We start from the raw sequence: 27,284 nt of genomic DNA, 5'->3' as shown, positions 1-27,284 counted from the left end.
TAGAAATGTGCTGAAACAGCAGTATGTTAAACATGCTGTATCCCATTTTGTGGCACTTACTGGTCCATGTTCAACAGTGGTAAGCCTCCCTCACGTGAGTCAGGGCCTCAAAGACTTGCTTGCCTTTGCTGGGATGGCAGGTGAGAATTTTGCTGAATGGGAGGGAAACGAGGGCCTATCCCTTGCTGCTAGCTGTTGGCTGCTCTGCGGTGTTGGTCATCTGTGCAGCAGAGATGCTCTTGCTGCTCAGGAATTTGTTTGAACCGCAGCATGTGGGTGTGCAGGGTGGAGGCCATGTGTCAGAGCTCCTGTGTGCCCAGCTGCGAGCCACAGCTGTCCTAGCTGTACACGTTCAACCTTTCCCAGATGCGGCATGCGGTCCAATGCTCACTGCCATCTTTCACAAGCCTGTGTTCAGCTACAGGATGCTCCTGTGGCTCTGATTCCTGCCCATACCTTTCCAAACTAGAATTCAACCCTACTCCTGGTCCTCCCCCTATGCTACAAGTCTCCCAAACAGGTGTCCCTACTCTCCAGCCCAAAATCCTATTCCTATGTGCTGCCCTGTGCTTGGTTATCTACCTGCCCATCAGTTATGCTAGCTGCGAAGGCTCCTAGAATGAGAGGGTTTGGGGATGTGCTGCACCTGGGAGTGTAATTAGTGTTTACTTCTCCTGCGGCTTCATGCTCAAAGCAAGGAACGCTTTGTCCTCTGCTAGCATAAAATATTTTTCAACATGACTGATATTTCATATTAAATTGCTCATGTGAATTTTTTCCCCTCAATCTTTCCTCCTCCTTCCCTCCCCCCCCCAAAATTTGGATAGATCTAGAAGCATGAGGAAAAATGAGAATTTTTTTATTTTCATTATGAATTTATTGAGAAGCAAGAAGAGCACATAACACATAGCAGAATGATTCACATATCACTTGAAAAACATTGAAGAATGAAATTCTAGGTAGACCCTAGAAGACTTGAGTGATATGAATCTGGTAACAGGGCATGGATCACTGGGAAAAATGCATGTTCATGCTATGTGGTCTTTGTTCTGTGATATAACAAAATCTATACTAGTGGAAGCTCCTGACAGGCTCTGGAGAAGACTGAAAATGTTGAATGCTGTAACTGCATGATAAGTCGTATGTATGAAAGTCATCTTTAGCCTGTTAGAAATGATACCTCCATAATTTACTGGGGAAAAAAAGAGAAGTTTAGGCTCTTGCCTGTTCTGCCTCATGCTATTTTCATCCCAAGATGAGAATGTTGATATCAGATACTTTCTGCTTGCAGCTGTGTATATTGGAAGGAAAAGTAGGCTAGAGTGTGCATTTAGAGAGAAAATTGCCACTAGAGGGTCTAGTCACATCTTGAAAATAGTGAATTATGAAAAGGAATAGCATCAGAACAACCACGTGGGGATTATTTCCTTCAGAATCATTGTGGCATGCAAGCAGCTTGCTTGGCTTGAATAGCTTTGGTAGTCTGTAGCTCTCATGAAATCGGCTTGTTGCTAATAATAGTCTAAATAATTTTTCACGGTAATATTGGCACAAGCGACAGTGACATGATCTTCATTAGTCAGCTCTGCCGAAACAGTGTAATCTCCCTGTATGAGACAAACACAAAGCAAGAGATTAGCCCATCAGTAGTTTGATTGCTTCTGTTTCTGTGAGGGAGCCCTCTTCCTAGAAACAGAATAACACTTCTCACATCCAGTTTCCCCAAAACATTTCCTGTCCAAATGTTTCAGAACTGGTAAAGGACTTGCCCATATTTTCTGCCAAAATAATCTCATCAGGGATGTCAATGCTGACAGCACAAGTTCAAAATTAAAACAGTGCAAGGAGAACAAAATGTTTTGATGCATAAAAATTCATTTCAGATCTGTGTAACTTTTCATGTTTCTTATGAGCAAGCACAATATGGCCTGTGATGCTTAGTAACTGGAAGGGGAAGAGTGCTCTGTCTGGCACTTCTCTTCCTTGGATCTTATTGTTCAGTGTGTACGCTGTTATCAATATAACATTTATGAGCTAGGGGGAAGTGTGTGTATAGATGACTCAATCTGTAGTGAGTTCTTACATAATAAAACAAGAAGTAGTTTAGTTTCAAATTGTGTAGTTAAAACTACTAATAACTCTGGCTTTGGAGAGAACTTTTATAGTTGCAGTGCAAAAAATCTCAACCTTAAAGAAACTATGGCTTTTTTGTATTGGTCAAAACTGTTCTTTCCAGACACTTGGAGAAGTAGCAGCACTAGGCAGGGGAGGTGACAAAGCTTATTTAACTTCTAAGGAAGAGGTGAACTAGATTTCATTCCATCCAGATTCCTGGTACTGCAGCATTTCTTTGTTTTTTCTGGAGTGTGGAGGGGAGCAAAACCTGGGGTAGAAGAGCTTGGCAGCAGTGGCCTTCTGGCTTTGAACCACAGAAAGCTCTTGCCCTGCTGAGAACTCTTCTAATTCTAGAGTGGAAACTGGGATAGTTAGAATGAGCCAGGTTTCTTGGCATTTGCCTTTTACCACGGGATTTCTAAAGCAGTAAATGGCCTGTGTCCTCACAGAGAGGCTCAAGTCAAGTGTAACATCCAAATTTAAAGAGAGGCCCAATGGCCACATGCTCATGAGAATACAGCCTTCTTATAATTGCTGTGCAAACTGCACAAATGCCCTTCAGGCTGCTCAGATAAGGCCGCTCTTCGTAATGAGCAGAAGATGATTTCTGCCTGGGATAACTCCTTATTGCTGGCATGGAAGTATGGTGTTATTTGCCTGATTGATTAGTTAACAAAAAAGGTTTCCTATTCCCTTTCTCACAAGCATGTTAATTCCCCAAAAGCTTCTGGTTTTATTCATGGAAGAGAGTTTATAATAACTCATTTCCATTGCTCATTAGTGATTTAGATTTCTTTCTCCTCCAGAATAATTTTTTGCTCAGGGGTAAAAATTGTTATTAAAAGAGGATTGTGAACAGTCTTAGAATTCCTGGCTCCAAATTCAGCTAATTTACCCAGAACTGGGGTTTTATTGGTCTCTGTGGATGTTTCTAGGGATTTCTCTTGGTCTAAAGACCTATGCCTTGGTTTGTCTAGAGCCTTGGTATGTTAGTTAAAGATGCTTCTGGAGCCTGATGCTGGCTGTTATGAGCTTGGGCACTCTGGTGTGAGAGATCAAAAGGCATTGCTCGACACAGCATCTCTAGGTGTAGCCTTTAGGGAAGCAGGCTGGTAAGGGTAGGATAACAGCCTGCATGAGGGGGCCCAGCTCACTGTGCGAAAGCCTTGGAAAGTGAAGGTTCTGGTTGCTGTTATCACCAAGGGAGGACTGAGACATATGAGAAAGTAGCTGTTATGGAAGGCTCAATCCACCCAGAAGCCAGATATTCTTGTTATCACCTCTGCCAGTCCTGGCAAGCCAGGCTATCTGGGACTCATGTCCTTGTTCTATATCCCTGTTATGATCTTGTCTTCTTTTCTTGCACCTGGACCAGTCCAGTGCTGAGCAGGTCCCAGACCTCATCTTTGAGGCTCTGACAAAGGTTTTATGTCTGCTGCTGAACTGAGAGCTCATGCTGTGCTTCTCTGTGGGAGTAAATCTAAGGAGTGTGTGACTGACCACCTGAACTGTGTGCATCTGCAGTAGTGACTGTGATACTTTCTTCACCATGTTCTCAAACAGATACCTTGATGATCCAGATCTTGCCTTCTCCTCTTCAATCTAGTCTCTTCATGCATGTGACTAAAAATTCTCAATTATTTACTGGTCAAATATAGCTTCATGTTGTGCCCTATCAAGAGATTCTGGTGCGCTAAACATTTGAGACTTATCTTGCTTTGCAATGTGATTTTTTTGACCTTCTAGAAGGAGACTTAATTCAGTGTGGAGAAGGCTGGTTGTAAAAACCTTCTGTAACAGATGCCCAGGAAATTCAGAGCAGTGCCTAGAGTACTGTCTGTTTTCTTACCTTTCTAAGAAATTATCTTATTATTTTAAGACTCCGTAAGTCCAGAGAAAGTGCTCTTGGCCCAATTAACTTGTACTTCCAATTGCAACTTAGAAGACCTCTGTCCCTGTATCTAACACCATATATGCTTAGTGGAACACATACAATTACAATAGTTGACTAAATTACATTCATAGCTAGTGAAGATGAATGAGCTTCTCCAAATTGTTCAGCCCACTAAGGAGTGAGCTGAATTGCAGCCTTGGTCTCTCAGGAGTCTCCTGGAGCTGCTGTTTTTCTTGCTATTTTAAGAGAAATAGAGGGGGAGCCTACTGAAGAACTGTATGGCTGCATGACTTAGTGCTGGCAGAGGGGACCTGCTATCCTAAGAAAACCTGTCTATCTCTGGATAATGCTTTAAGCAAAGCCAGCTTAATTTCATATTAAAGAGGATTAGTCATGTAAACACTGTCAGATCCAGTGTGCAATCTGGGGGAGCTTGGAATATGCTGATGTGGTTGCTGGTAGTCCTCTGACTATACCTCATCCAGAAAGCCCTTCTGCTTGGGAGAACTTACCTGTGGGATTTCTTTTATTCCCAGTGTGACTGGTCCCTCATAGTAGAGGTGTTCTGAAAAGCAAAAATGGTGGTAGATGGTTAGACATGCAGCACATGAAGGAAACGAGCAGCTAATCGTAGATGCTTTTTTGTAATAGTGCTTTGAAGTGCTCCAGTGACAAGTGTTATGAAACTGCAGTGTGCTCTATACAGTCTCATAATAGTCCTCCTGAGGAAACATCAGGATGTGTGCTGCCTTATGGGGAAAGCAGGGCAGAGCCTGGGCTCAGGGAGAACCTACAGCCCCTGTCTGAGTGGAGCAGGGGGCATGGCTTTGCACAACCAGGTGGGTGTTCCTATGCCAGCATGAATCCTGCAAATGGGGAAATGAAAGGGAAGGGGGAATTGCCAGACATAAGTCCTTTAGCATGATCTATTAACTGCCTGCATCTGCAAGAATTGAATGGTAGTGTTTTGGTAACTTTAATTAAAAACGATTTGAGCTGAGTGTTTCTGTAGGTGTGGACTTCTGACTGCTTGCTGAACGTGACCATGAAGTAATAAAAACATATCTGTCTCGCTGCTGAGGGAGCTTTCACCGAAAAGTTACATGATGTACTAAAGCTATCACAAGTTGTGTTGGTGACTGGAATAGCGCCCAGGAGCTCCAGCTTCCAATCCTCATCTCCCTAACAGCAAGGCATGCTTGCTCTTTGCTGTGGAAGAAAGGGCAACTTTGGCATTAATGGACAGAATTAGCAAGCTGTTCTGCAGTTCCTCCTACTTTTTTCGTAGCTTACTGGGCTAAACTGTGCAGACTTGACTGAAAATAAAATTGGTAGATGTTACAGTATTTCAGAATTTCTTGCCCTCCACAAGTTGTGGAAAAGTCGAAGAACTGTTTAAGGATTCTCTTTTGTAGGTGTCATGAAACAGTCTTTACTTTGACAGTGACAGAGGAGTGTTTCATCATGTTTATATGAGTATGTGCTGGCATATTGATGCTTGTCGCTTCTAGAGAGTTGTTTTAGTCCAGTCTCACTGTGCTGATTTAAATTCTTTCATGTGAAAGATTGGACAAAAGGTTTGTAACAACATTTTTGTATCATGTGGTCCATCCCACCATGCCGTAGGTATTTGACTTGGAAAAGAGTCCACAGAAAGTCTTCCTTACACATGCTATGAAATGTTAGTGCCTTGTAACAAACTTGTATGAAATAATCAGGACTATAAGAAAGAACTAGGAAAAGAATAGGAGAAACCTGAGACATCACTAATGTTCTATACCTTTGCATTAATGAGGAGTATGTTAAACTTAGTGCTCTGATGATTCTGGGAGGTGGAAAAGTTGTAGAACGTCTCAATGTTGCCCTGAAAAACCTAATGTCAAAATGAAGAATGTTTTGTTTTGTAACTCTCAAACTGATCAGCTATGCTGCAGTACTCATTCCTCTCTGCGTCCCTGGCCTACTTCACCTGGCCACCAAGAAGTCTTTTCCTTTTCAGAGAGCAGTCACTGTTGCTGCTTGCTTCTGTGCACGAAGCAGAGCCCTGGAGTCTGTCACATCTTCACCACAGAGAGCGGTGACTCAAGAATTTAAAAAATACAGTGCAGCCCACTTCTCAGCTCACAACTTTAATAGAGCCTAAATGGGAGTTAAAGGCATTGCAAAGTGCATGATTCGGGTGATGAGTGTCTCCTGTGGGACTTGAGCTGTATGTGTTGATGTGTGCTAAACCATACTGTAAGCTGCCTCCTCAGGGTGGTGTGGACCATGCAATGTGTCCTCTCTTTCAGTAGAGAGCCTTGTTTGACTGTCTCTCCTTCAGCCAGCTCTAAGCCTAGCAAACCTTGGATGACATCGGAGGAGAGTGGAGAGGAGCCTGGGCTGTGAACAGTCACCCTTCCCCAAAGACCTTCTCCCCAGGGATGTGGGGAAAACTCCTCTTGGATTGTGTGGCTCATTAGTCTCACCTACACTGTCAGAAAGCCATCCAGAATCTAAACATACAGATGCAGCATTCAGGCTCTGCAAAGCCTGTATTTTAAAATGAAGTAGGAGTCGTCAGGCCATAAATTTGCTTCTGAAATGATGGCAATGCTAATCTCTCTCCTTGAGTGTAGGTAGAAGCTATTTTCCCCCCTACTTTGCTGTGACAAAGTAACGATTACATCAGAGCTAGATAGATGCAGTCTTGGGGCTCTGCTTCAGCCCTCTCTGAGAAGTTTTCCATAATTTACCTGATGTGTGGTAGATATGCCTTTGCTCAGCAATTGATGGAATTGCTCTCATGGGCTGTGCTATCTTTTAGTGAGCCTCCAACTGCAAAGCAAGGTAATGTGTGTCCAGTTTGAGGTCCATGTTTGCTGCTTTATGCTTCAGTGTTGCCCTTATTTAGCACTTTCTAATCGGGAGTCTTGCAGTGGTTCACAGTTAATCATATGGAGCTACTGGAGAGAGTCCAGTGAAGGTCCGCTGACACGGTTAAGGGACTGCAACATCTCTTCAAGGAGAAAAGGCTGAGGGAGCTGGGACTGTTTAGCCTAAAGAACAGAAGGATTAGGGGAGAGCCCATCAATGTGTACAAACACCTGAAGAGAGGATGTAAAGAGGACAGAGCCAGGCTCTTCCCAGTGTTGCCCAGTGACAGGACAAGAGGCAGTAGGCACAAAGTGAAGCTCAGTAGATTTCACCCTACTATAATGGTGGCTGAGCCCTGGCACAGGGCAGAGGTGATGTGGAGTCTCCACCCCTGGATGTTTTCAAAAATCCCACCTGGACATGTTCCTGGGCAACCAGCTGTAGATGGTCTTGCTTGATGTAGGTGGGAGCTGGACTGAGTGACCTTCAGAGAAACTTTCCAGCCTTGGTTCAACAGTGAGGGGGGCGGGGGAGGGACTATGCTGTTTTGAAAGTGTGTCCTGAGAGGAAGGCAAGGGCAGTTTTCATTTTCAGCTAGTTGAGACTTGCCAGGAAATAATATGGATGCATAGATCTGCTGAATCTTATTCATATTCAGTTCAGATCATGGCAACCTCCTCAGTACCTATGCTGAGGTACTCAGTTCCTGCTGAGGAACAGGCTTTTCAAAGCCTGTTCAATGTTCCTCTCACATGAGGATTTCTGCTATAATTCCAGAAGTGTAAACATTCTCCAAGGCTTTAAGGACTGTAGTTTATCACCGCATCCTTTGTGTACATTTTTTCTCCATATATTCATACATTTTTATATTCCTCCATTGAAAGAGGATGAACACATCTGCTGCAGTAAGTGTAACTGTCACAAACACTGAGCCTAGCTCATTGAAAGAATTTTGCGGTTTCTTTTTAGAGCAAACCCAGATGTAGCTGCAAAAAATGTACAGACATTGGGAACGGCATAAAACATGAGTGCATTTTTCCAATTAAAAATTCTCTTTATTAGTCTGTTGGTAAGTTATAATATCTGTCAAGCATGCTGTCATCAATGATAGACTTTCAATCCACCTTCTATTTTCAGACCTTTTTCTTAAAGATTTAACTGAAGCTGATTTCTGTAGAGCATGCTGGAAAACATTTCTAGTGTACCACTGATTCAAGGTGATAATATTGTATTTATTGTAACAGCTTTTCACTGTTGTTTCTACCAAAAATAACTTCAGTCCCTTTCCCTGCCAGTGAGCAGGCCTCTGGTAGTTTCCAGTCTGAAGCAGAGCTTTCAAATGTGTAAAAAACTTCCTGAGGATTACTTCAAGTTACTAGTTATCATTTATCGTGAAGATGCCTCTCATTCCTGACAAAACACCTATAATGAAATTCTCACTCCTCTTTCTCAAATCTTCCCTGCACTGAAAATTTTTATACGTTCTCACACTCTTGTACTATATAAAGGCCCTGTACATCTGCACCCACCTCTTCCTTTTTCTGTTTTAAATCTTTTTAGAACTTAAATGCTCCATGTTGGAGTTGTTCTAGGACACGATCTTGCACCCATGTAACTGACACAACTTCTCTGAGTTTTAGGGATGTAGGAATGATCTGAGTAACTGCCAGCTATATCTGTATGGATGAGTGAGAAAAATGTACATAAATACATAGCCAGGTGAGAAACATCCTCTCTCTTTACTGAGAAGGAAAAAATGAGATGAAAGGGATTGCATGTCAGCCCAAAAATCCAGCTTTATAGTGTAGCTGCTTTCTCAGAAACATGTACGTAAACTCTCAATGTGATACCCAAATTCTGTAATTCATGTTATGTTCTTTACTTCTAATCACAAATACTAGTTTAGAAACTTGCTCACTGTAACACTTGGCAGAAGAGGCAATAATGCAAAGAATGGAGATGGCAAGCACAGGGGGTGTTTCTCTATGGTTTGGGAGTGTGCACAAGAAATTGTGCAAATGCTCTTATGGTGCCTTTATCAGTGGAGCCTGAAAGAAAATTTGCGGACTTGCAGAGGATGCAGCTATCTTTTTGTCAGGAAGCTTTGTATAAGTCTGCAAGTTGTGGTTGGCACATTGCTAAATATTACCCTGCCAGGTTTTTTTCTCCGATTTTGGTGATTGTGTTGGGAAATCTGTTAAATCTTATGTAACTGTTTTCTTTGGAGGAAATGGGGAATAACCAGAACTTTCTCCTAAAAAAGAGAAAGACCTGAGTTCATGTTATGCCTCAGAACTTAGCGGTTTTGTTGTTGTTGTTCTTAAATGGGCAGTGGCCCATTTCCTTGCATTCCCATTTTCCTTTGAGCTAACAACTTTACGACAGGCATATAGCTCAAAGATCTTGGAATCCTATTTAGGAGTGCCAGATGTGAATTTTTGTAACATAAATAGTAAATACTATATGGTTATGACAAACACGAAACTTCCTGCTATATTAAGTCTCCAAAAGTATTCCTAGTCATGGCAAAGGTGTAGCATTTTAGGAGAGCAAAGAAAAATAAAACAACCCCAAACACCAAAGACTGCCACATCTGGCTCTTAGAAGTCTCCTTTCCTTGCAACTTCTGCTCTGCTTGTCCACACGACTCAGTGGACCAATAAAGCCTGTAGGAGAACTATGTTCTGTCTCATTTTGGGAGAGGGAGGAACAGGAAATACTTGGCCTCCTTGTGGAAGGCAAGCAAATTCTGTGTGGAACTATATTTAAACTTGGGTCAGGTCCGACCAGATGTTGGAAATGTTGTCTGTATAACAGGGAAAAAGGGGCTCTGCATGAAAAGCTTCACTTGAAGGGGCTATCTGTTCCTCTGTACCTTTGCTAGGCTGCATGCTTGGCCATTCACAATATTGTCCTTTCTGCATAGCTATTGGGTCAGATTTACAGCTGTGCCAATATGATCAAGTATGGCTGTGCTGAATTGCCTCATATTGGACTTCAGCTGATTTCCGTGTCCTAAAACATGGGTTGGAATCAAATGTCAAGTAATTAAAAAATACCACATTTTGAGTTTGAACCTTAGTCTGAGAAAGTTCAGTTCTTTCCTGCTGTGACTTAATTACTAAATAAAAACAGCTACTGAACAAGAGGTCGTGTATTAAAGTGTGTGGCAGAGGTCCTTGCACTAACTGAGGCATGCTTCCAAATGAAGATATATAGTATTATTTAAACCACCAACTATGGCTTTATATCATAATGTACTTCAATTAGTAGAAACAATCACCTGTCAGTTTAAGATTAAGGGACTTGGAAACCCCAGGAGGTTTTGGCTTTGTGGCTCAATGTGTGAATAGCAGTTTGTGCTCAGCTCAGGACTGACTCTACTTCTCCTTAATGTATTCTCTAAAGGGCGTTATTTAGTACTTCATCAGAATAAGATAGTTTTTCAGTAGGCCTGTGGGTGGTTTTTTCCCCTCTTGTAACTCAATACACAATTGAAGAAATCTCTGAATTAAATTTTTTTGTCTATCTGGCTTACAGGATTTACATAATTGGTTGCTCATGCAGCATTTCTCTATTATTCTTTGTGATATTTCTGTGCTCTGTGAAATGTCTTAGTAATTTTCCAGGGGCTGTCTTAGCAGCAGTTCTGTGCATGGTCTTTAAACTCATAGCCCTTGCACATGAATTATTGCAGCGTTATCAGGATGGAGATGCAAGTCAGTGAAAGGAAAGCAGAGCTTCTGAAACTAACTGGTGCTCTAACAACTCTGAAACTTCCCTGGAGCTCTACCTCTGTATTTTAAAATCAGCCTAAAGAGATGATCATGATGTAAGAGGGATTTCAAAATAACCATTTAAGATACGTGGATATTACAGTCCAGAGGGATGACTATAGCTCTTCCAGACATACCATAACTACCTTTGCACTACCTGTGTCATGGCAGAAGGCACCTTGAGGTGCCCAGGCTCACATGGGACCAAAGATGCCTGATTTTTAGGGGCAGCTAATGCCGCTGTAAACCAACTAGTGCAAGTCTGCATCAATTGGCAGTTTTACTGGCATGAACTGAAATCATCTGACTGCCGCATAGGCATGTGTTGAGCAGAAACAAGATGCAAACCATAGATGGTATCAAATAGTATTTTGATCCCAATATCCTTATTCGAGCGTAATTCCTCTTAAAGCTGAGTTAAGAACTGCCTTTAAGGACAGGAAGTGTTACTTGCTTAATAGTAAAGAACATGTTCAGAATGGCTTGTTTGTTTGCTCAGCCATTTATTTTCTAGAACTGGCTTTTATTTTTGTCATACTTCTTGCTCACATGACAACCATGTGGCTATAAATAGGGCTTATGAACCTCTGTGCTGTTGGATGGCGTCACATTACCACAGTTATTTTTTTATGGACTTGAAATCCCATGTGCATGCAATATTCTGTGATTAAAAGAAAAGCAAGCAGGTTAGGGGAAAAAACAGGCTCTGAAATTAAAATGTCTCTGTCCTACTGTGTTTCTGTCATCCATTAACATGCCGTTGAAGTAAACAGAACATTACTATGTATTGGTGCGTTCAACAGCACAGCGGGTGCATCCTGCTTGGAGTATTCAGTAGCCATCAAACACTTAGTGCTACCTAAATTACCTCCTTTCTTCTTTCCACAGAAAATAAGCTTAGAATGACCCGGCTCACAAAGCGTCTCCGAGTAGGTTAAGACGGTCTTCCCATTTATGATCAGGTTAAGCTTGACATACAGTTCCTTGATGTTGTGTCCTACACACAAAGCAGAAGGACAGCTTGGAGAAAGTGCAAGGGTAAACAGGTTTATTACCTTACTTTTAAAGATACTATTTTTTTCCCCTGCTGTTTAAGCCATTGAATGTTTTCACAGAGAACTCCTAATACATAGAAATCCATGCTTCAAGAACAGGTCTCTAAGTCCCTTAAGGTATATAAGAGGGGACATAATAGCATATATCTTTATTGTTAAATAAATACACCCATGACCATTCTCTAACTTTGAGACCACCTTGCATCATAAACCTAGTGTCTGCACATCTAAACTTTTTCTTACTCTACTTAGCAGGGGGACCATATCCAATGTGTCCCTGGGAGCAGCCTCTGGCCCGTACCTGGTGCCTGGGAAAACAGTAACTGTCCCAAGCCAAACCTGTGCCAGGGACCAACATAGCAGCTTGGCAGTGCTGGGAGTTTGCCTGCTTGTGCCTCGCTTGCTAACATAGATACTGCCAGTGATGCTACTGGATTTAGAGGGAGATTCTGTACTCTGAGTTGTTGATAAAGTATTTGCAAATGCCTGTAATGTGATTTTTGCAGGCTTGCTTAACTTTACAGCCACCTGAAAACTGATGCTCCTAGGCAAAAGGGCAGCATGCCTCACAGGAGGGAGACCTTTTGTGTGCAAGGAAGCATTCCCAAGTGCTAAAAGACACTTGGCACATAAACTTACTTTCAGCACTAGGAGCATACAGCAGTGCTCTCATATTTATGCTGTGGTAGTAGAGGTTCTTGGTGGGGCCAACAGGGTTGCAAAAAGGTGCCTTTCCTGTGCAAGGGTCACAAAGCAAGCTATGGCTAATATTAACTTGCACACCCAGCCCATTAGCTCAAATGCAGTTCTGCTTTTGACCTTTTATTGCTGATCAGTCAAGTGCTGAAGGGTATAATTTCAGCTAGCACAGGTGCTGAACTGATGGCATGACTGTGTTGCCTCAAGCTAATGCTTCCCCAGCACTCCCACAGCATGCTTCTCCACATGCCCAGGAGGGACAGAGAGGTGGTGCCTCCACCTTGCTCTGTGTGAGTCCCATCTGTCTCCTAACTGCAAGGGTCAGCCCTGGCAATTTGATGAGCACTGCTGATGCTGACATGAGACTGTGGGTGCTGTAGCTGTCTCATTCAACAAGATTCTCCCCAGAAGATTTAGCTGTGAAGACAAGCTTTAGAGCACCCCACACCTTGGCTATCCATGCGTACTAATGAAGGGTAGGAGAGAAATAGAGGCTGAGGGCTGATGTGACCTGCTTAGGGTGACATACTTAGTCTGAGGCCAAGCTGATACCAGACCTAACATTTCTGTAGCCCTGGGCAGGTTTTGAAGTTTCTCAGATGTGAAGCCCTTTCCTATTTTATAGGAGGTTGTCACCCTCGCTTTTTTAATACCAGCGCTCACACATGAGCTACCTGTTTATGGTGTGAGAAAATAGCAATTTACTTACTTAGCAAGATTGCAGCTCTGATGTTAAAGGTGTGGCTTGAGACATCAGAGCAACGGTCAATGCTGAAAGCAAAATCTTGGTGGGGATCTGTTTGGAGACAGAAAGTTGTATTTTTAATGAGATGCTGACTGTATAGAAGACAACAATAAAATACAGAAGTGTTGTAAAAAACAGATTACATATAGCTTAAAAATCTCCAAGATGTGCTCAAAGGTCTCATACCCTGTGTTTAATAACTACTTCTGTCCTTCCTGCCACTTCAATCTGAAGCATGTTCAGATGATAGCATATATATGGCTAAAACCTACTGCGTGGGGGAAAAAGATCCAAGTCCAGGGAAAGCAAGTTCTCCACAGTGGTGGATAGTCAGTACTCATTCAGCAGTGAAGTCTTAGCACAGCTGCTCTTCTCAGGATCTGTGGAGCACTATTCCTTCCTCAGCAGTGATGAGCAATTGGTTATGATGATGTTTTTTAATTCATTAGTATCGCAAGATGGCTTGGTGAGGCTGGTTGCAAAACTGAATCCTGAAGTAGGATGAGAAGTCCAAAGATTAAAATAAAATGTGTAACTGAGATCCTGCAGTATTTCATGCTGGGTCCACCATCATGTGATATTTATAACCCAGAAAATATTCTACATTTCTCCCTTCCTAAGAGACTGTAGTCAAGAGGAAGCCCTACAGCCCATGACTGGTATGAATGTGGCTCTTACTGATTCCTACACTATCCATTTATCTGCATCAAGCTCCAAAACTCCTGTACAAACAAAATTGCTTTCCCCCCACTTCCACCTTTTTCCCTGCTAGCCTTCACGAGACATTATGCTACGCCTGAAGGCTTGCTAAGGTGTCACTGTCTGGTGACAGGCAGCAGCGACAACTGACAGTTCTGCTCCCACAATCAAAGGCATGTGAAAGTGTTCCAGAACCATGGCTGGAGGAGAAAGATTTAGCCAGTTTGGAAACATATAATCTTGAGCCTTACGGCTTGATTTAGGCATAGGTTTGTCCCTCATGGTGGCTTTCCAGCCAGCCTGCGCATCCAATTTTCTTCTCTGTGGAAACCAGAGAAGAGACTGTGGCATGCGCAGAAGCAGCTGTAGTCTCCCCCGTTTACACAGACTTGAGAATAGAATTCTGTTTTTAAGTTATTGTTGCTTGAGGTAAATTTCTCACTGAATTGAAAATAGTAGGTTGGGAGAATTTTCCTTTGATGCTGTGGTAAAACTTGTCATGAGCGTCCCTGTGGTACTGGGGCTGAGCTAGCATCTCTGTAGTCTGATCCTATTTTTGCAGCAGTGCCCCACAACTGTAACAGCTACCAGGGAGCAATCCTGGGTGACTTAGAGGGGAGCATGAAATGAATGAAAGTGCTGGGAGAAGCTGGGGGCTCTAAGCCAGGCTCTGCAAGCACATGGATTATCAGTGTGGTCCAAAAGGAGCTCCTGAGTCTTAAGGTCTGGTACATTAAAATAACTATTTAAAGGAGAGAGATAAAAAGCACTGGTATTTCCCTGTGTGTCCCTTGCTGGGTTTTGTCCTTCACACCACTAAAGCAGTCTCTGCATCTGCATGATCTGTCTGGGACAAAAAGTTGGTGCCTGCAGTTGTTTATCCGCTCAAGTATGACAAGAGTCAGAGAGTTGTCTTTCCTCCATTTCCATATTCTTGTCAGTTCTCATTTTGTTATTGCAGCTTCAGAAGCTGTTGCAATCGGGTAGGAGAGCAGTTTCCTGTTCCAGCTGGAAAGCTTGTCAAACTTCTCTTTTCTCCAGGACCGTTACGCCTGCTTCCCCTCTGGTGTCTACCACCTCTCAGGGCTTGGTTTCCGCTTTCCTCTGGACTTCTGCAAGAGCCCCTCTTGTCTCTGTTTTGTATGTGGTATGATGATAAGGTCTAGGAAGCAATTGCTCAGATTCAGAGCAACTTGGGCATTGATGCCTACAAACAGGGCTGGTTGCCAATGACTGAAATGGTCAGCTCTGTAATTTCCAAAGAGAGCTATAGTCACAAGTGGCGCTGCATCATATGCATGCTTTTCTCTTTTCAAAGAGACTAGGCTGTGCTTTAGTCAACAAATTAAATCATGGTATTAGGGCTAGAAGTTCAATTTTTAGTTCATTCTCATTAATATATGTTTGGATGGAAAGGGGGTGCTCATGAAACCAAGCTTCTCTGGAAAGCATAGGCTTCTTAAAATGAACCTGACCTCTGGGTTGTTTTAGTTTGGATGTCTCATGCCTATTGCATTTGGGTTTTTGTATGTGTGGTATGTTTTGGGTTTCTTTTCTATGAATTGAGCTTTTTTGTCAGATGACATGTTTCATGGTGCATTGTAGCCATGGGTGTTTTCTACTGCTAGTGATGCAGCATAGGACTTTGGTGTATCCAGAAAAGTATTGTCTGGTCCCCGGAGAGGAAGAGAGCGAGGAAGCACTCACATGAGAAATTGCAGCAGAATTTGTGAATTAGATCACTTGGGTTTTGTGTTGTTACTCTGTTGCTGAGAAATGTAAACTTTTCCACTGGCAAAAGAACACCAGTTAATTTTCTGACCCTGTGGAAATTCAGGCTATGACTTTGCAATCCAACATCTCAGATATTGTGATATGTATGGGGGCCTCCTGCTGAAGCTAATTGAAAGGATGGCAGTGTTGCTAAAGCAATGGTGCCAGGGGATCTGGATTCTAAAAAAATGTAGGCAGAAAGGTTGCTGGTAAAATAAAATTAAATAAAATAGTGGGTTTTTTTTAACCATTTGATAAGTGAAGATGTCTGTATATTCAGCTGTGCACTATGAACTAAGGTAGTGTGCTATACCCATCTTTTGCTTTAAATGTTGAGGAGTCCCTCGTGTGGCAAAGGCAACTCGAGGCAATTGCCATTTTTGTTTCATCTTAGATACACAACTGTGAGTCACTGTATGTCTCTTATGGAGGTTTAATACTTATTCTTCCTTGTTTGCCTCAATCTGAATTGAGCTGGTTAGACTGAAAAAAAAAAAATACATGTTATGTCTTTCACATGTGCAGAGCAATAACATTTACCGTTAAATCTCTAAAATACGTGGGGCTGCCCTTCAGCCTTCCACTTCCCTGCAACGTTTCATGGTGCACAGTACTGTATGTTCCCAGACTTCCCTCCACCCACTCCCTTCAATCTGCTCCCTCTTCCATAATTAAAGCTAGAAACTCTTCAACTGGTTGCAGAGTTCTGCTTTTCCAGTTCGGCTTTGATATATTACCAACACTCACAATGTTGCTGGAAATTTTGCAAACACGTTGAGGTTTATCAGCGAAAATCTGCTTGCTGGGGGGTGTGGGGTGGAGAGAGAAAGGGCACTTTTTTGTCTCTGTGTTTCTAGTGAGAAGGACTGGGGCTGCAACATATGTTACAGCTAGCATGAAGGTGCCTCGGAGCATCATTTTATCTCAAGTTTCTTTCTAGCCAGTTCTAAATCTTTCAGGTAACTGCTCTGAGAAAGAGGCTTTTGTAAATGATTGGTGAACTTTCAGATCTCTTATACCTGTTATTTGAACTTGATGCTGTGGCTGATCCTGAGCTTTCAACTGTATCTAGCACTGAATGTACAGCTCCCACTGAAGGCTGGCTTTTGTGGTACAGACCTGCTTTGTGAGGTATAAATTTGGGACGTACCTGGCATCTTGCCACTGGTCACCCCTTACATGGTATAGTGCCAGCTGACCCCATGCATCCCACCTCACATTTCACCCTTACCCAAGTACCCTAATGAAGATTTATTGCTACGTTGCCTTGGTATGTAGTTTTCTTTGCATATGACCTGTAGCAGCACCACAGTTCCAGATTTCAGCCTGTCTTACTATTGTGGAGTGCTCACAGTGATGAATTTGGCTGGGCTTTTCTAGAAGACTGAGCAGATGTGTGTAGTACAGCCTGAAAGCTCAAATGAGTTCCTGAATGCTTTTTCCTAGAGTTTCCTTTCCTGCTCTTGGCAGAAGGTTCATAGGTAACTTAGCTCAAACGTATTTACCATGGTGTATTTAAGTGACCCTCCTGGCTGCAAGCCTTGTGCCTTTGATGGAGATTATTACTTTGATAACAGGGACAACAGATGGGAACACACTTTGATGCCTCAGTTACTGCAGTTCTGGGTGCACCAGCTCATGCTCCTGCGGAACATGGGTGTGCACGAAGCCACAAGGCTGTGAGTTGGGGCTGCCCTCACACCCCACAGCCTTCTATGCTCTGGCAGGTGATGTCCGGCAGGAAGAATGAAGCAGGTAGCTGCAAATGATAACGTGCTAACCCACAGTGGCTATGTCCCTCAGAGCCTGAGCTGCTACGTGACTAACTGGGCATTACAGAAATGGCATGGCCAGATGGGAAGCACCTGTTATAGGAACTTTGCTGGGCTGGTGTACAACAGCCTCTGCCTCTTCTCTCTCCCTCCACCCCCACCTTGTTAACTATCCTCTGCTGGCTTTACTCTCATCTGAATCTGCTTGAAAATCACATTGTTTCCATATGAGCATGAAAATCAGTGGTATGAGTGAAAGGCGCAATAAGCAGAGAAGCTTTGCCTGTAAGAGTCCGTATCTGTTAGTTCTGCAATGGTGAGAAGACTCTCCAAACTGGTAAGCTTTGGGTGTTTCAAAATAGCACTTTTGGGAGCAAATAAGCCATAGAATTGAAGGTAATAACATAGCTGTACTTGGCTAGGGTCAAACAAGGACAGACCGGTGCTAGAGGAGCTGGAAATTAGAACAAGGAAGAAACATATTTAGTAATTACCCAACACTTCTCACCTTCAAAGCTCTTAATAAAATTAAATCATTAGTCCTTACAACATTCAAGGTGATGAAAGGAGAGGGGAAGAATGAGGAACTGTTTGGGATCTCAGACTTTATGTATTCACTTAACAATTTCCCTTTGATGTCTGTTTAAATAAATTAACCTGAATGCTCAAGGTTATATTTGGTACTGGAATCTACTTATAAGGCACTGTGGAAGAAGCATCAGGTGAATTAGCAGCTCTCCAGTGTGCATCTAGATTTCATTGAGCACCTTCAGTTTAATGAACTTCCCTTTGGGCCTGCCTTCACTACGTGCCACTCTGGGAAGAGCAGAGTGACCCTCTGTTCACAGGGGAGCAGAATAAATTGTAAGACTCATGTTGGCTGTTTCTAGTTTATCATGAGGATGCTTTATCTCAGGATGCTCACCTCGGATATGATCAGCCCCAGGCTTTTGCCTAGTTTAGACAGACACTGGCCTCCTTTCCAGAGGTCATGGTATCTTTTATCTCCTATACCTTTCTGGCTTGCTTAGGCAATGTGGAGGTGGATGAATAGGAAGATTAGAGTTCACGTATCCTTAATGTCCTGGGGGGTACGGACTGCGGGAATTCCCCTTTGCAAACACTGCTATCAACTTGTGGTCTCTGAGGTCTGCTTAAACCTGAAGCTTTTGGAGATGTCCAATTGAGTGAATAACTCTGCTTCCTTTTTGATAAAACTTACATGGCCGTAGAGGGGAGCCTGAAGATTTGGTCTCAGTATCATCTGTAAGCTAAAAAAACCCCAGAACACTAGCAGAATGAACTTAAAATATGGTTTTAAAAAAGTATTTATGCAATATTTAAATAATTTCCACTCTTCTCTCAATAATATTGAACACTGGTAATGCAAAGAGCAATTATATGCTGCTTGGACAGACTAGGGCATGGGCATTGCTGGCTGGTGTTTATGGGCCCTAGTTTTGAAGCAAGGCGATTCCAGCATCTTACAGAATTAGTTTAAATAAAGGATGAAGACTTTGCCTCTTGCTATTTCAAATAAAGACATTGCTGAGTATAACCAGTGTCCAAATTTGCACATATTCAGTAACTCAGAAGGCTGGTAGCTTCTCCAAACGTTGCTGGGACGCTGACTGCAGTAGTAGGTACAGTGTGTGAGCAGCAGATGTGGGATGGAGGGCTCAGCCTGTGAGCAAAGGGCATGAGGTGTGGCAGGTGGAGAAAAGACTAAGAGATTTGCCTGGAGCTGCCGGTGGCCTGGGCAAGGAGCTGTGTGGTGTGATGAGCTGGAGGGAAGCCCCTGTAAAGACAGCAGTTCCGAGGGGCTCTCTGCAGATGGAGGGCTGTGTTTGGGGATGAGGGTGCCACCAGCATGCACAAAGCAGCCTTGCAGAAGGCTTGACCTCAGTCCCCCTGCTTTTTCCTGTATGAACCACCTTTCTTGGCAGCAGGCTTGTTAGAGCTGTTTGCCAGGGCTCGAGGGGAGGCCCAGTGTCTGGAAGGTTCATTGGGACTTTCCTTGCTTTTGCCAGTGGTGGTATTTGGAAAGGGGGGTTTCTGTGCTTTATGTGGTATGACAAATCTTTGTCTAAGCCTATTTGAGAAGACAAAACTGAAAGATGCTGGCTTTGAGGGATAGCACATACAGATCTGTATTTGTATTTGATAATCCTGATTTGTCCTACTTAGCTTGAGAGAGAAAGGCAGGCAAGGCAGGCTTCAGCTACAGCAGTGTAACAAGAAATACTGCATTAATTTGGGCCCAGCAGGGAATGTATTAGAGAGAGAAAGTCTTTGTATTTCTGTTCTGTGGGTAAGAAAACACCATACCCTACATGAGTAAGATGCGTACAGTAACTGCCTTTATTCTTAATCAGATCTGTCTCTTCTCTCCATGTCTTGTGGGGTTTTTGTTGCTTTTTGTTTTTTAAAACAATATCATCCTTTATAGTGCTCTACTTGCGATAGATATTTTGGATATCAGTGCTTGCCAGTATGACTGGGGATTCATAACAGACTTGTAGACTTGTGTCAGAAATAGAACCAAACATTACTAGAAACTGCCCTGCTGTTAGACACATGCCATGTTTCGGGATAGCAGGCTTTACCACTGATGATACAGAACAGTAACAGCAGCATATAAATGGGCGAAATGTTCCCATTTTCCCAGGATGGGTTGAAATCCACTGCAGGAGCATGGCAGCGAGCTGTCGTTGGAATGGCATGCTTGCTCTGCAGAGGAAACTAGCTGGGTTCCTGTCTGCCCGATCACAGCTGGGTTATCTGACAGGAGCCATCCATCTTCAGGCGAAGAGGAACCTGCTGCATTGGATTAATTTGTGGTAGCTTTCAAGGTCCTGGCTTTTTGGAACTGGAAGTTCTCCTGAGTCTAAAAGTAGCATCTGGGACAGATCAAAGGTTTTGGATTTGGTACGTGGTGGTTCTGCACCGCGTGTTTGAACATCTTGTCCCTGATGGTCACTGTTCCTCCCTAGTTTTAGGTTGCCTAAGCCTCCTTGAAGTTGGTGTGGTGACACCAACATACAATAATGTTAAAGAAGTTTTTTCATTTTTCTGAGATGTGTTAGTTATTCTTCAATTCTTCTGGATATTTTTTCTTATGGATGTTGAACTGCTGTGAGAACCTGATTCTGGCCTCTCTTCCTTGGTAAACTGTAAGCATTGTAGGTTCCATTTTTGAGGTCTTGATGACAGCTCTAAATGAAATGATGTGGCATTGTCAAGGAAGTCTAGCAATGCTTCATATGATTACTCAGAAAGCTTTACACCGGAACACTTACAAGCAATTGTGGTTTGTTCTTGCTCCTGACTTTATGCAATGAATGTGCCTTTTGATAATTTCTACTTTATATGATACAGGAGCTAATCTCAAGTTTTTATGAAACTGTTAATATAGCTGTGACTCACCTGTTTCATATATATTAGACTGCTTCCTCCATAAAGACTCAAATTCAGCATGCAACAGTAAATGACAGTTCTGCCTTGCCCACAGTACTTCTGGACTGTAATGTAATATACAGTTTTCTAGGTGTGCCTCTTCTATTTGTTTGTAAAGGGAAGAAGCAGGGGCCATTAATCCTCCTGCTTGTAATAACTTAGTGACTTAGTGGCCACAACAACCAAAGATGTGGCAGAAGTCATAGGTGGAAAATGTGTCTACTAGTTTAGATTTAGCATCTAGAGAAAAGCAGGAGGGGCTGCCACACATAAACAATCCTGTTTTGCAGTCCATGATGCAGGACCTTCATTGATTTGGTGAAGAAATTGGCACTATGAGAAAACCTCTGAGAAGTAAATTATACGGGAAAATTTAAAACGTGGTGGGAAAAGTTCAGCTGAGGTTAATTCTCTCCAATACTAGTCTCCGTGAAAGCATTAATATTGATCTTGCTAAATGGTTCAAAGTCTAGATGCTGAACCTAATGTTTTTGCCAGAGTACCTTGGAGGTCTGAAATTGTCTCCTGCTCCTCCTTACCATTTACATTTTAAAGTTTAATAAAAACTCTCCCCTCTCTAAAAGAAGAGGTAAAATGAAATCAGAACCACCCTAGAGGTCACATAGGAAAAGAAGGTTTTAATCTTCTCTAGTGAATCAGAGAATGAAATAGATGAGGTAGTTTTAATTCATGGAGGGAACAAAATTTTAAAAAGATTTACATGTGCACTCAGATCTATGCTACCTTCATTCTGATGATAGCTGCAGTTTGTTAGGATCTGGTGCTAGAAATATGCATGTCAACATCTGGCCTTCCTCCTGGAGTAAGATATAGCAGATGTATACAGCATCAAGGCTATGGCACTAACATGGCTTGGACAGAGCAAACGAAATAAAAAATGTTTTCAAGTGGAATTCTTAAGCTCTTTGATTGTTTGCCCATTAGTGATCTATGCAACAAAAGATCAGATGGCAGCTAATGTCGTATGGCTTTAAATAATTTAGAAGCAGAGGCAATTGCTGGAGACTGCTTGAGGGAAATAAATAAATAAGTTCAAGAGAAGCATCTGGCTCAATCTGTCTGCCAAAAACCCAAAGAATAATGGAAAAAGAACCTTCTCTTACTAAGTGTCTAGAAGAACATTTGCCCTGAAGAAGCATGAAGTGAGATTTTTTTGCAGACTTTTCTTTGTCAGCTGAAGTTATTGGGTTACTTGTAACCTTTGAATAAAGGATACAAGTGTGTGGCCAGGGAGGAAAAGGACTAATAACATTGGTTGACATAGAAAACAAAGTGATGTGCTGTAAAATTAGTGCTGCAGTGATGACAATTTAGTGGGACTGTTTACAGGTTGGTATTGCTGATTGAGCAGCGATGGGTGGTACAAGTCTCTTTTTAAAAAAAGGAGCAAGTGGATTTCAAGAGAAATAGAATATTTGATCTCTCAGTATGTAGGAGAAAGGATATGATGGGCGGGGGGGGGCAGTAAGACTGCAGCTTTTCAGCATGGGCAGACAGATCATTAGAAAATTGTAATCTAACCAGTTTCCACTTTTTCTTCTTTCATTTTTCAAGCACAACCAGTTCCCTCAAAGCAATGTTTAAAAGGAAGGTGTCTATACTGTGGTGTCTGACCACAGCAAGTTCGATACCACAATAACCCTGTTGAATTCAAGGTGTCATTTTAGTGGCGATCCAAACCTATGCTCACAAGTTCGAAGAAAAGCCATACAAATGAGGATTTCTCTATCTGTAAACGCAATCCAGTGCAAGCTCATACTGAAGTGGGCAGTGCTGCTCTCCTACTGTACCAATGTAGAGCAGGAAAAAGCTTTACAGAAATGACCCTGCTTGAAGTGTGACAGAGAGCTATGCAAGCAGTCATGGAGCTCAGTGGATGTAAGTTCAGTCTGGCTTTGCTCTGTTTAGGAGGAGACATTGGCAAGTAAAAATAATTCTCTAGATGACCAGAGGGCCCCGCTGCTTTGCCTAGCGGAAGATGTTAATTAAAGCAAATGGTTACCTATATCCCTAAATGTGTTTTATTATTTCTTTTAATTTGTGGACATGCAGATATAAAACTTGAAACTGGTTGCACTGTTTATATATTTAGGTTCTGGAGTTTAAAATTACTACAGATTGATTGCTCCTTCTGAAACTTCACCTAATGGCTGTTAACCTTGCTTCAGATGAAAAAAGAAGAAAAAGCAATCAAAGTCAGACTTGAATTGGGAAATGTTTGATAGCAAAATATCCCATGTCTGAACAGTGTTTTATAAAGCCCAATGAGTATTTCTCAAGATGTCATCTTCAAATACTACTACTTTGATTCTCCTGAAGATCTCCCTGAAATTCCCCATTTTTCACTCTCATACACAGAAAACAAAGTTTTTGATGGTCGATGCTCTCCAGACCCTTTCTAAGAACCTTCTGCTGTATCAGTAACCTTTTCTGCACTGTCAAGTAACCTACAGTTTCAGGCAGCAGGTAGCTCTGAAAGCTGAGGTCCTAGTCTAAAAGTAGAGCTTTATTAATCACTGAGCATACTGGTTTGGGTTTGCTGGTCAAAACAAAAACAGACGTTCTGAAACGCCAGTTTTATGTAGGCTCAACTAACATTTCAAGAAAGAGCTGTAAGAATAGTTGGAAAACAGTTTCCATGCGTCTGTAGCAGCCTGCTTTAGCCTATGAAGAGGGCCCCATTTGAACACTACATTGTAAGAATGTTTTCATGGCTAATTAAGACAATTAGGCTTACATGAATAGCAGATAGAATAATAGAAGCAGGTGCTGGTAGACACATAGAGGAGTTACAATTTGTAGTCTCTGACTGCATTGCACTTTGCACTTCAAGGTGGGTGCCTGACACTCAAATAGCACTGGAATCTGCTTGGGGCATTTTGCTGCCCCTGCCTTTCTGCCTTTCCCTTCTGAGACAATTGCCTCTTAAAATGTAGCTGGAAAGATCAAAAGTGTTATTACTGTAAAAATCACTGTGAAATTAAAAGGGATAGGAATCAGTCATTTGTGTAGCAGGTTCTTTTCATGTCTCTGCATAGACTTGCCAATTACGGTTCTCTCTTCTCAGTCAGAGATGTTAACCTGTGTTGCTTTTATCTCGGGATCCCTGCCCAGGTTTCTAAAGTGATTTGTGGTCATTTGAGATCTTCCTTCGTTTTTGTCACTTCTTCCTGGGAGGAAGAGTGGCACTGATGGGAAATGCCTTGCTATTTATGGACTGTCTCGGTGTTATGTCTCCTGTGGTTGTATAAAGGAGGCAGCATAGTGCCTATTTACTTTACTTTTAGACCACCCGTCTCTCAGCCCGAGTTTCTCACCATGGACTTGCTGCTGAGAATTTTTGTCTGATTTCTTTTAGATTACTTTGGGTATTTTACAAGTGCATTGTATTGATCACTAGCATCTTGTCTAGCCCTTTCATTTGATGCATATCTTGGGGTCCTGGTTACTGAATGCTTAGTCTGACATGGCTGGGTGGGATGGATCTATAGGATCCAGAATATGAACTGAGGCTGGGGGCTTGATGCATGCCGGTATCTTACACACTATAGGTGCAGGATGCAGCTAAAGTAAGTGCTTGTAACAGGGAAATTGGGACTTGCTCCTGTGTGCGGGATATGCTTTATCTGTCTGTCTTCAGTTATCCACCTAAGCTTCTGTGCTACATTTATCACAGTTATATTAGCTCATATTTTTGGCTTTAGTCAGATTTTTACTGCATTATAGGAGAGGATATGATAAACTGCAAAGTAAAAATGAACACTTAGCTCCTTTTTAAGTGCTCAGACTGAACTCTATTAATCTGTTGATAGAGGGCATTCAGCTCCAGAAATAAAGTTGTGAAGTACTTGGCTAAAATTCTCTCAATTTCCTTAAATTTTACTTGATTCAACCCTGATTCATTGATATCAGTTTATAGTAACTCTCTATAGGGTTACTATAGAGCCCATCAGAGGTGAAATCCTGATCCTCTTGAATCCAACATGGAATGCTTTATCCAAGATTTCATACTAGATACCTCACTGTGGCCACTGTATTCCAAAAATGTGTCATCCTCTAGCATCTTCAGTGAGTAGGAAATACCATGGGGATTTCTGAGCCTGGAGGCACATGAGGAGCAGTCTTCCCTGAAATAGCTAGAGAGTATGGGCAGTTGCCTGGCATTGACTCTGTGCTTGCTGACATTGCAAAGTTGTCATGAGAAGGTTTGTTGGCAAAGGGGCTTGTTAAACGTAGGCATTAGAGTGTCTGTCCCCTCCTGGGTTAAGAACAATTGGTGGGACACCACCCACCCATAGCTGAAGAACGAAGCTATGTTCTGCCCGTCTGCTTGTGGCTTACAGTGAAATGAAGTGGGGACAAAGCTTCCCCTCTCCTGAGAAGGTGATCTGCACTATTGTGAGCTTGCCAGGAGGCTCAGTAAGAGCAGTACCTTCTCTGAATGGAATGTAGAGTAGTGTATGTAGATTTATCCTCCCCACCTGTAGAGTTTTTGGGCTTAGCCCAAAACACCTTGTGTTTTTCAGCTTCCTGGAAGCTACCAGACTATGAGCTGCATCAGCAGAGATGCAGATGGTGCATCCTGGTCCGATGCTACAGGTGTGGTAGCCCCTAGAAAAAGGCAGGGCAGAAAGCTAACAGCAGCTGGGAGTGTTGACACAACTGAATCTGCCAGAGCCGTAAGGGAGTGAGGAATCTGACTTAATTTTTGCATTATTTCCATGTCTGTGTAATCTTCTCATCTCCCACAGCTGTGCCTGGGAGAACAGAAATCCACTCTCAGTGTTGGGACCTGACCTGCGTGATCTTTGGCTTGTGCTTCTCAAGCTGTGAATTCCTCCTGAATGAATGTACCTCTTACCTTTCTGCATGTGGCAAACCAGAATAAGTGACACACAAGCTCTAAACAAATGCATTTTGTTAGCTAGGTCACTGGTGTGCATAGTAAGAAGCAATGCTTGTCTGACACATGCCCAGCAGACAAATTTCTTCATTTGAATTGGCTCAAGTTGTAGCTTGTGCCTCTCTGTCAAGGCATCTCATGTTAACTGAGACCTTCTGTTGAGGGAACAGAATTAACTTAAACAATGAATTCTTACTAAAATAAAGGTAATAATGAGGTTTGTATTCAATATCTAATTAAATATTTTCCTAGTGCAGTATACCCATTTATAATATGTGAAGCCTGACTTTAGTCTCCTGGGAGCAGGCCAGTAAAGAATAGCATTACAAATATTTATTTACTTCTCTTGTCCCTCACTGGCTTTATTTTAATGGGCGTGCAAAACCGCATGAAAGCTACAGGGGAGAAAAAGCCCCCTGGGAAATCCTTTGTATTGGGATGAATTGGAAAAACAAACTCTAGGGTGCTCAATTGCTATGAATCGCTTTTCACATCACGTGCAGAAAATGAATGAGTCGTCTGTGAATCTAATTCCCTTTGTCCCAGTTGTAAAGCAGATCTGCGCAAGAGGAGAGGCACAAGGCCAGCAAAGCAAGAGGTGGAAAGCAAGCACCATTCAGTGAATTCATTTTCAGTCATTCCAGTGCTGCTTGCTCCTTTTCTTCTCTACACATTGAAAGAACAAACAAAACCCTATGGTCCCTGGGAAATGCCTCTGTTAAGTGCTGCTGCCGAAGTCTTGCTAAGCACAGTGGCAATGGCGGAGAACATGAATCTCTCCCACTGTCACGCTAGGTCCCTTGTCACTCCAAGTGGGAGGACAGAAAGCATATCACCACAGCCTTGCTGCACATCAGGAAAACAGCAGATCAGTGCATTGAGGAATCTGTTTCATCCCAGGGGTAAAAAGAAAGATAAAGATCCAGGGTCTTCCTCTTTTTATTTAACTTAACTTTGAGATAAAAATCCTGGTCATCTCTTTCATGCTAACTGGATTTTTGACAGCTCTTTATTATTCTGAAATAGGTTACATTATTTTCTCTTTATTATCTCCTATATAAATGCAATTAGAGTTGTGTGTGTGTCAACCAAACCAGCTGTATTTGAAAGATGAAAAATATTCTAGCTGCGAAACCCAGTGCTGGTTCGGGAGCATAACCCTTCCATTCATTGCCTGGATTACAGGCATCTCTCACTGCATAAGAACAACTTTGCTGCCCAGCTAAAAGGAAAATGGAAATTTTAAAAATCTCACCACAGCTTTTGTAATATATTTCCAAGTTGTCCTCTTTGCAGACTGTGTGCGTAGGCCATTCTGTGCTGGCATTGATGTAAAGCAAGACCAAGATGAGAACAAGAACATTTGATATCTTCATGGTGGTGGTAGTAGTTTGCAGGATGACTTCTCTGTCTCTTGCTAACCCTCTGTGAAGGGAAGTGTTCCTTCCTTCCTCCAAGGGAGACAGGAGTTACAACATTTGCGCCTGCAGAAGGGTTGAGTGAGCCGATACAGCCGTACT

At 42.4% G+C, this 27,284-nt stretch overlaps 1 protein-coding gene across 1 annotated transcript; it reads right to left on the bottom strand.

Moving 5' to 3' along the window:
• Window positions 1-836: 836 nt before the first annotated feature.
• Window positions 837-27,284, bottom strand: LY86 (lymphocyte antigen 86). Its single transcript, XM_030498872.1, has 5 exons — window positions 27,020-27,284; window positions 13,105-13,191; window positions 11,510-11,638; window positions 4,522-4,574; window positions 837-1,607 (listed from the first exon to the last, which is right to left on the bottom strand). The coding sequence occupies exons 1-5, from the start codon at window positions 27,138-27,140 to the stop codon at window positions 1,512-1,514; spliced, it is 486 nt and encodes a 161-aa protein (XP_030354732.1). The 5' UTR covers window positions 27,141-27,284; the 3' UTR covers window positions 837-1,511.

This window comes from Strigops habroptila, chromosome 1 (assembly GCF_004027225.2).
Source record: "Strigops habroptila isolate Jane chromosome 1, bStrHab1.2.pri, whole genome shotgun sequence".
NCBI classification, from domain to species: domain Eukaryota; kingdom Metazoa; phylum Chordata; class Aves; order Psittaciformes; family Psittacidae; genus Strigops; species Strigops habroptila.
Note: the sequence above shows the minus strand (reverse complement) of the source record. Positions and strands in the feature narration are given on the sequence as shown.

Coding starts and splice junctions, on each gene's coding strand:
- LY86 (XM_030498872.1), bottom strand. CDS start 27,140: ATGAAGATATCAAATGTTCTTGTTCTCATCTTGGTCTTGCTTTACATC. Junction 13,192..27,019: donor AATATATTACAAAAGCTGTG/GTGAGATTTTTA, acceptor GTCTCCAAACAG/ATCCCCACCAAGATTTTGCT. Junction 1,608..4,521: donor GAATAAAAGAAATCCCACAG/GTAAGTTCTCCC, acceptor TGTCTCATACAG/GGAGATTACACTGTTTCGGC.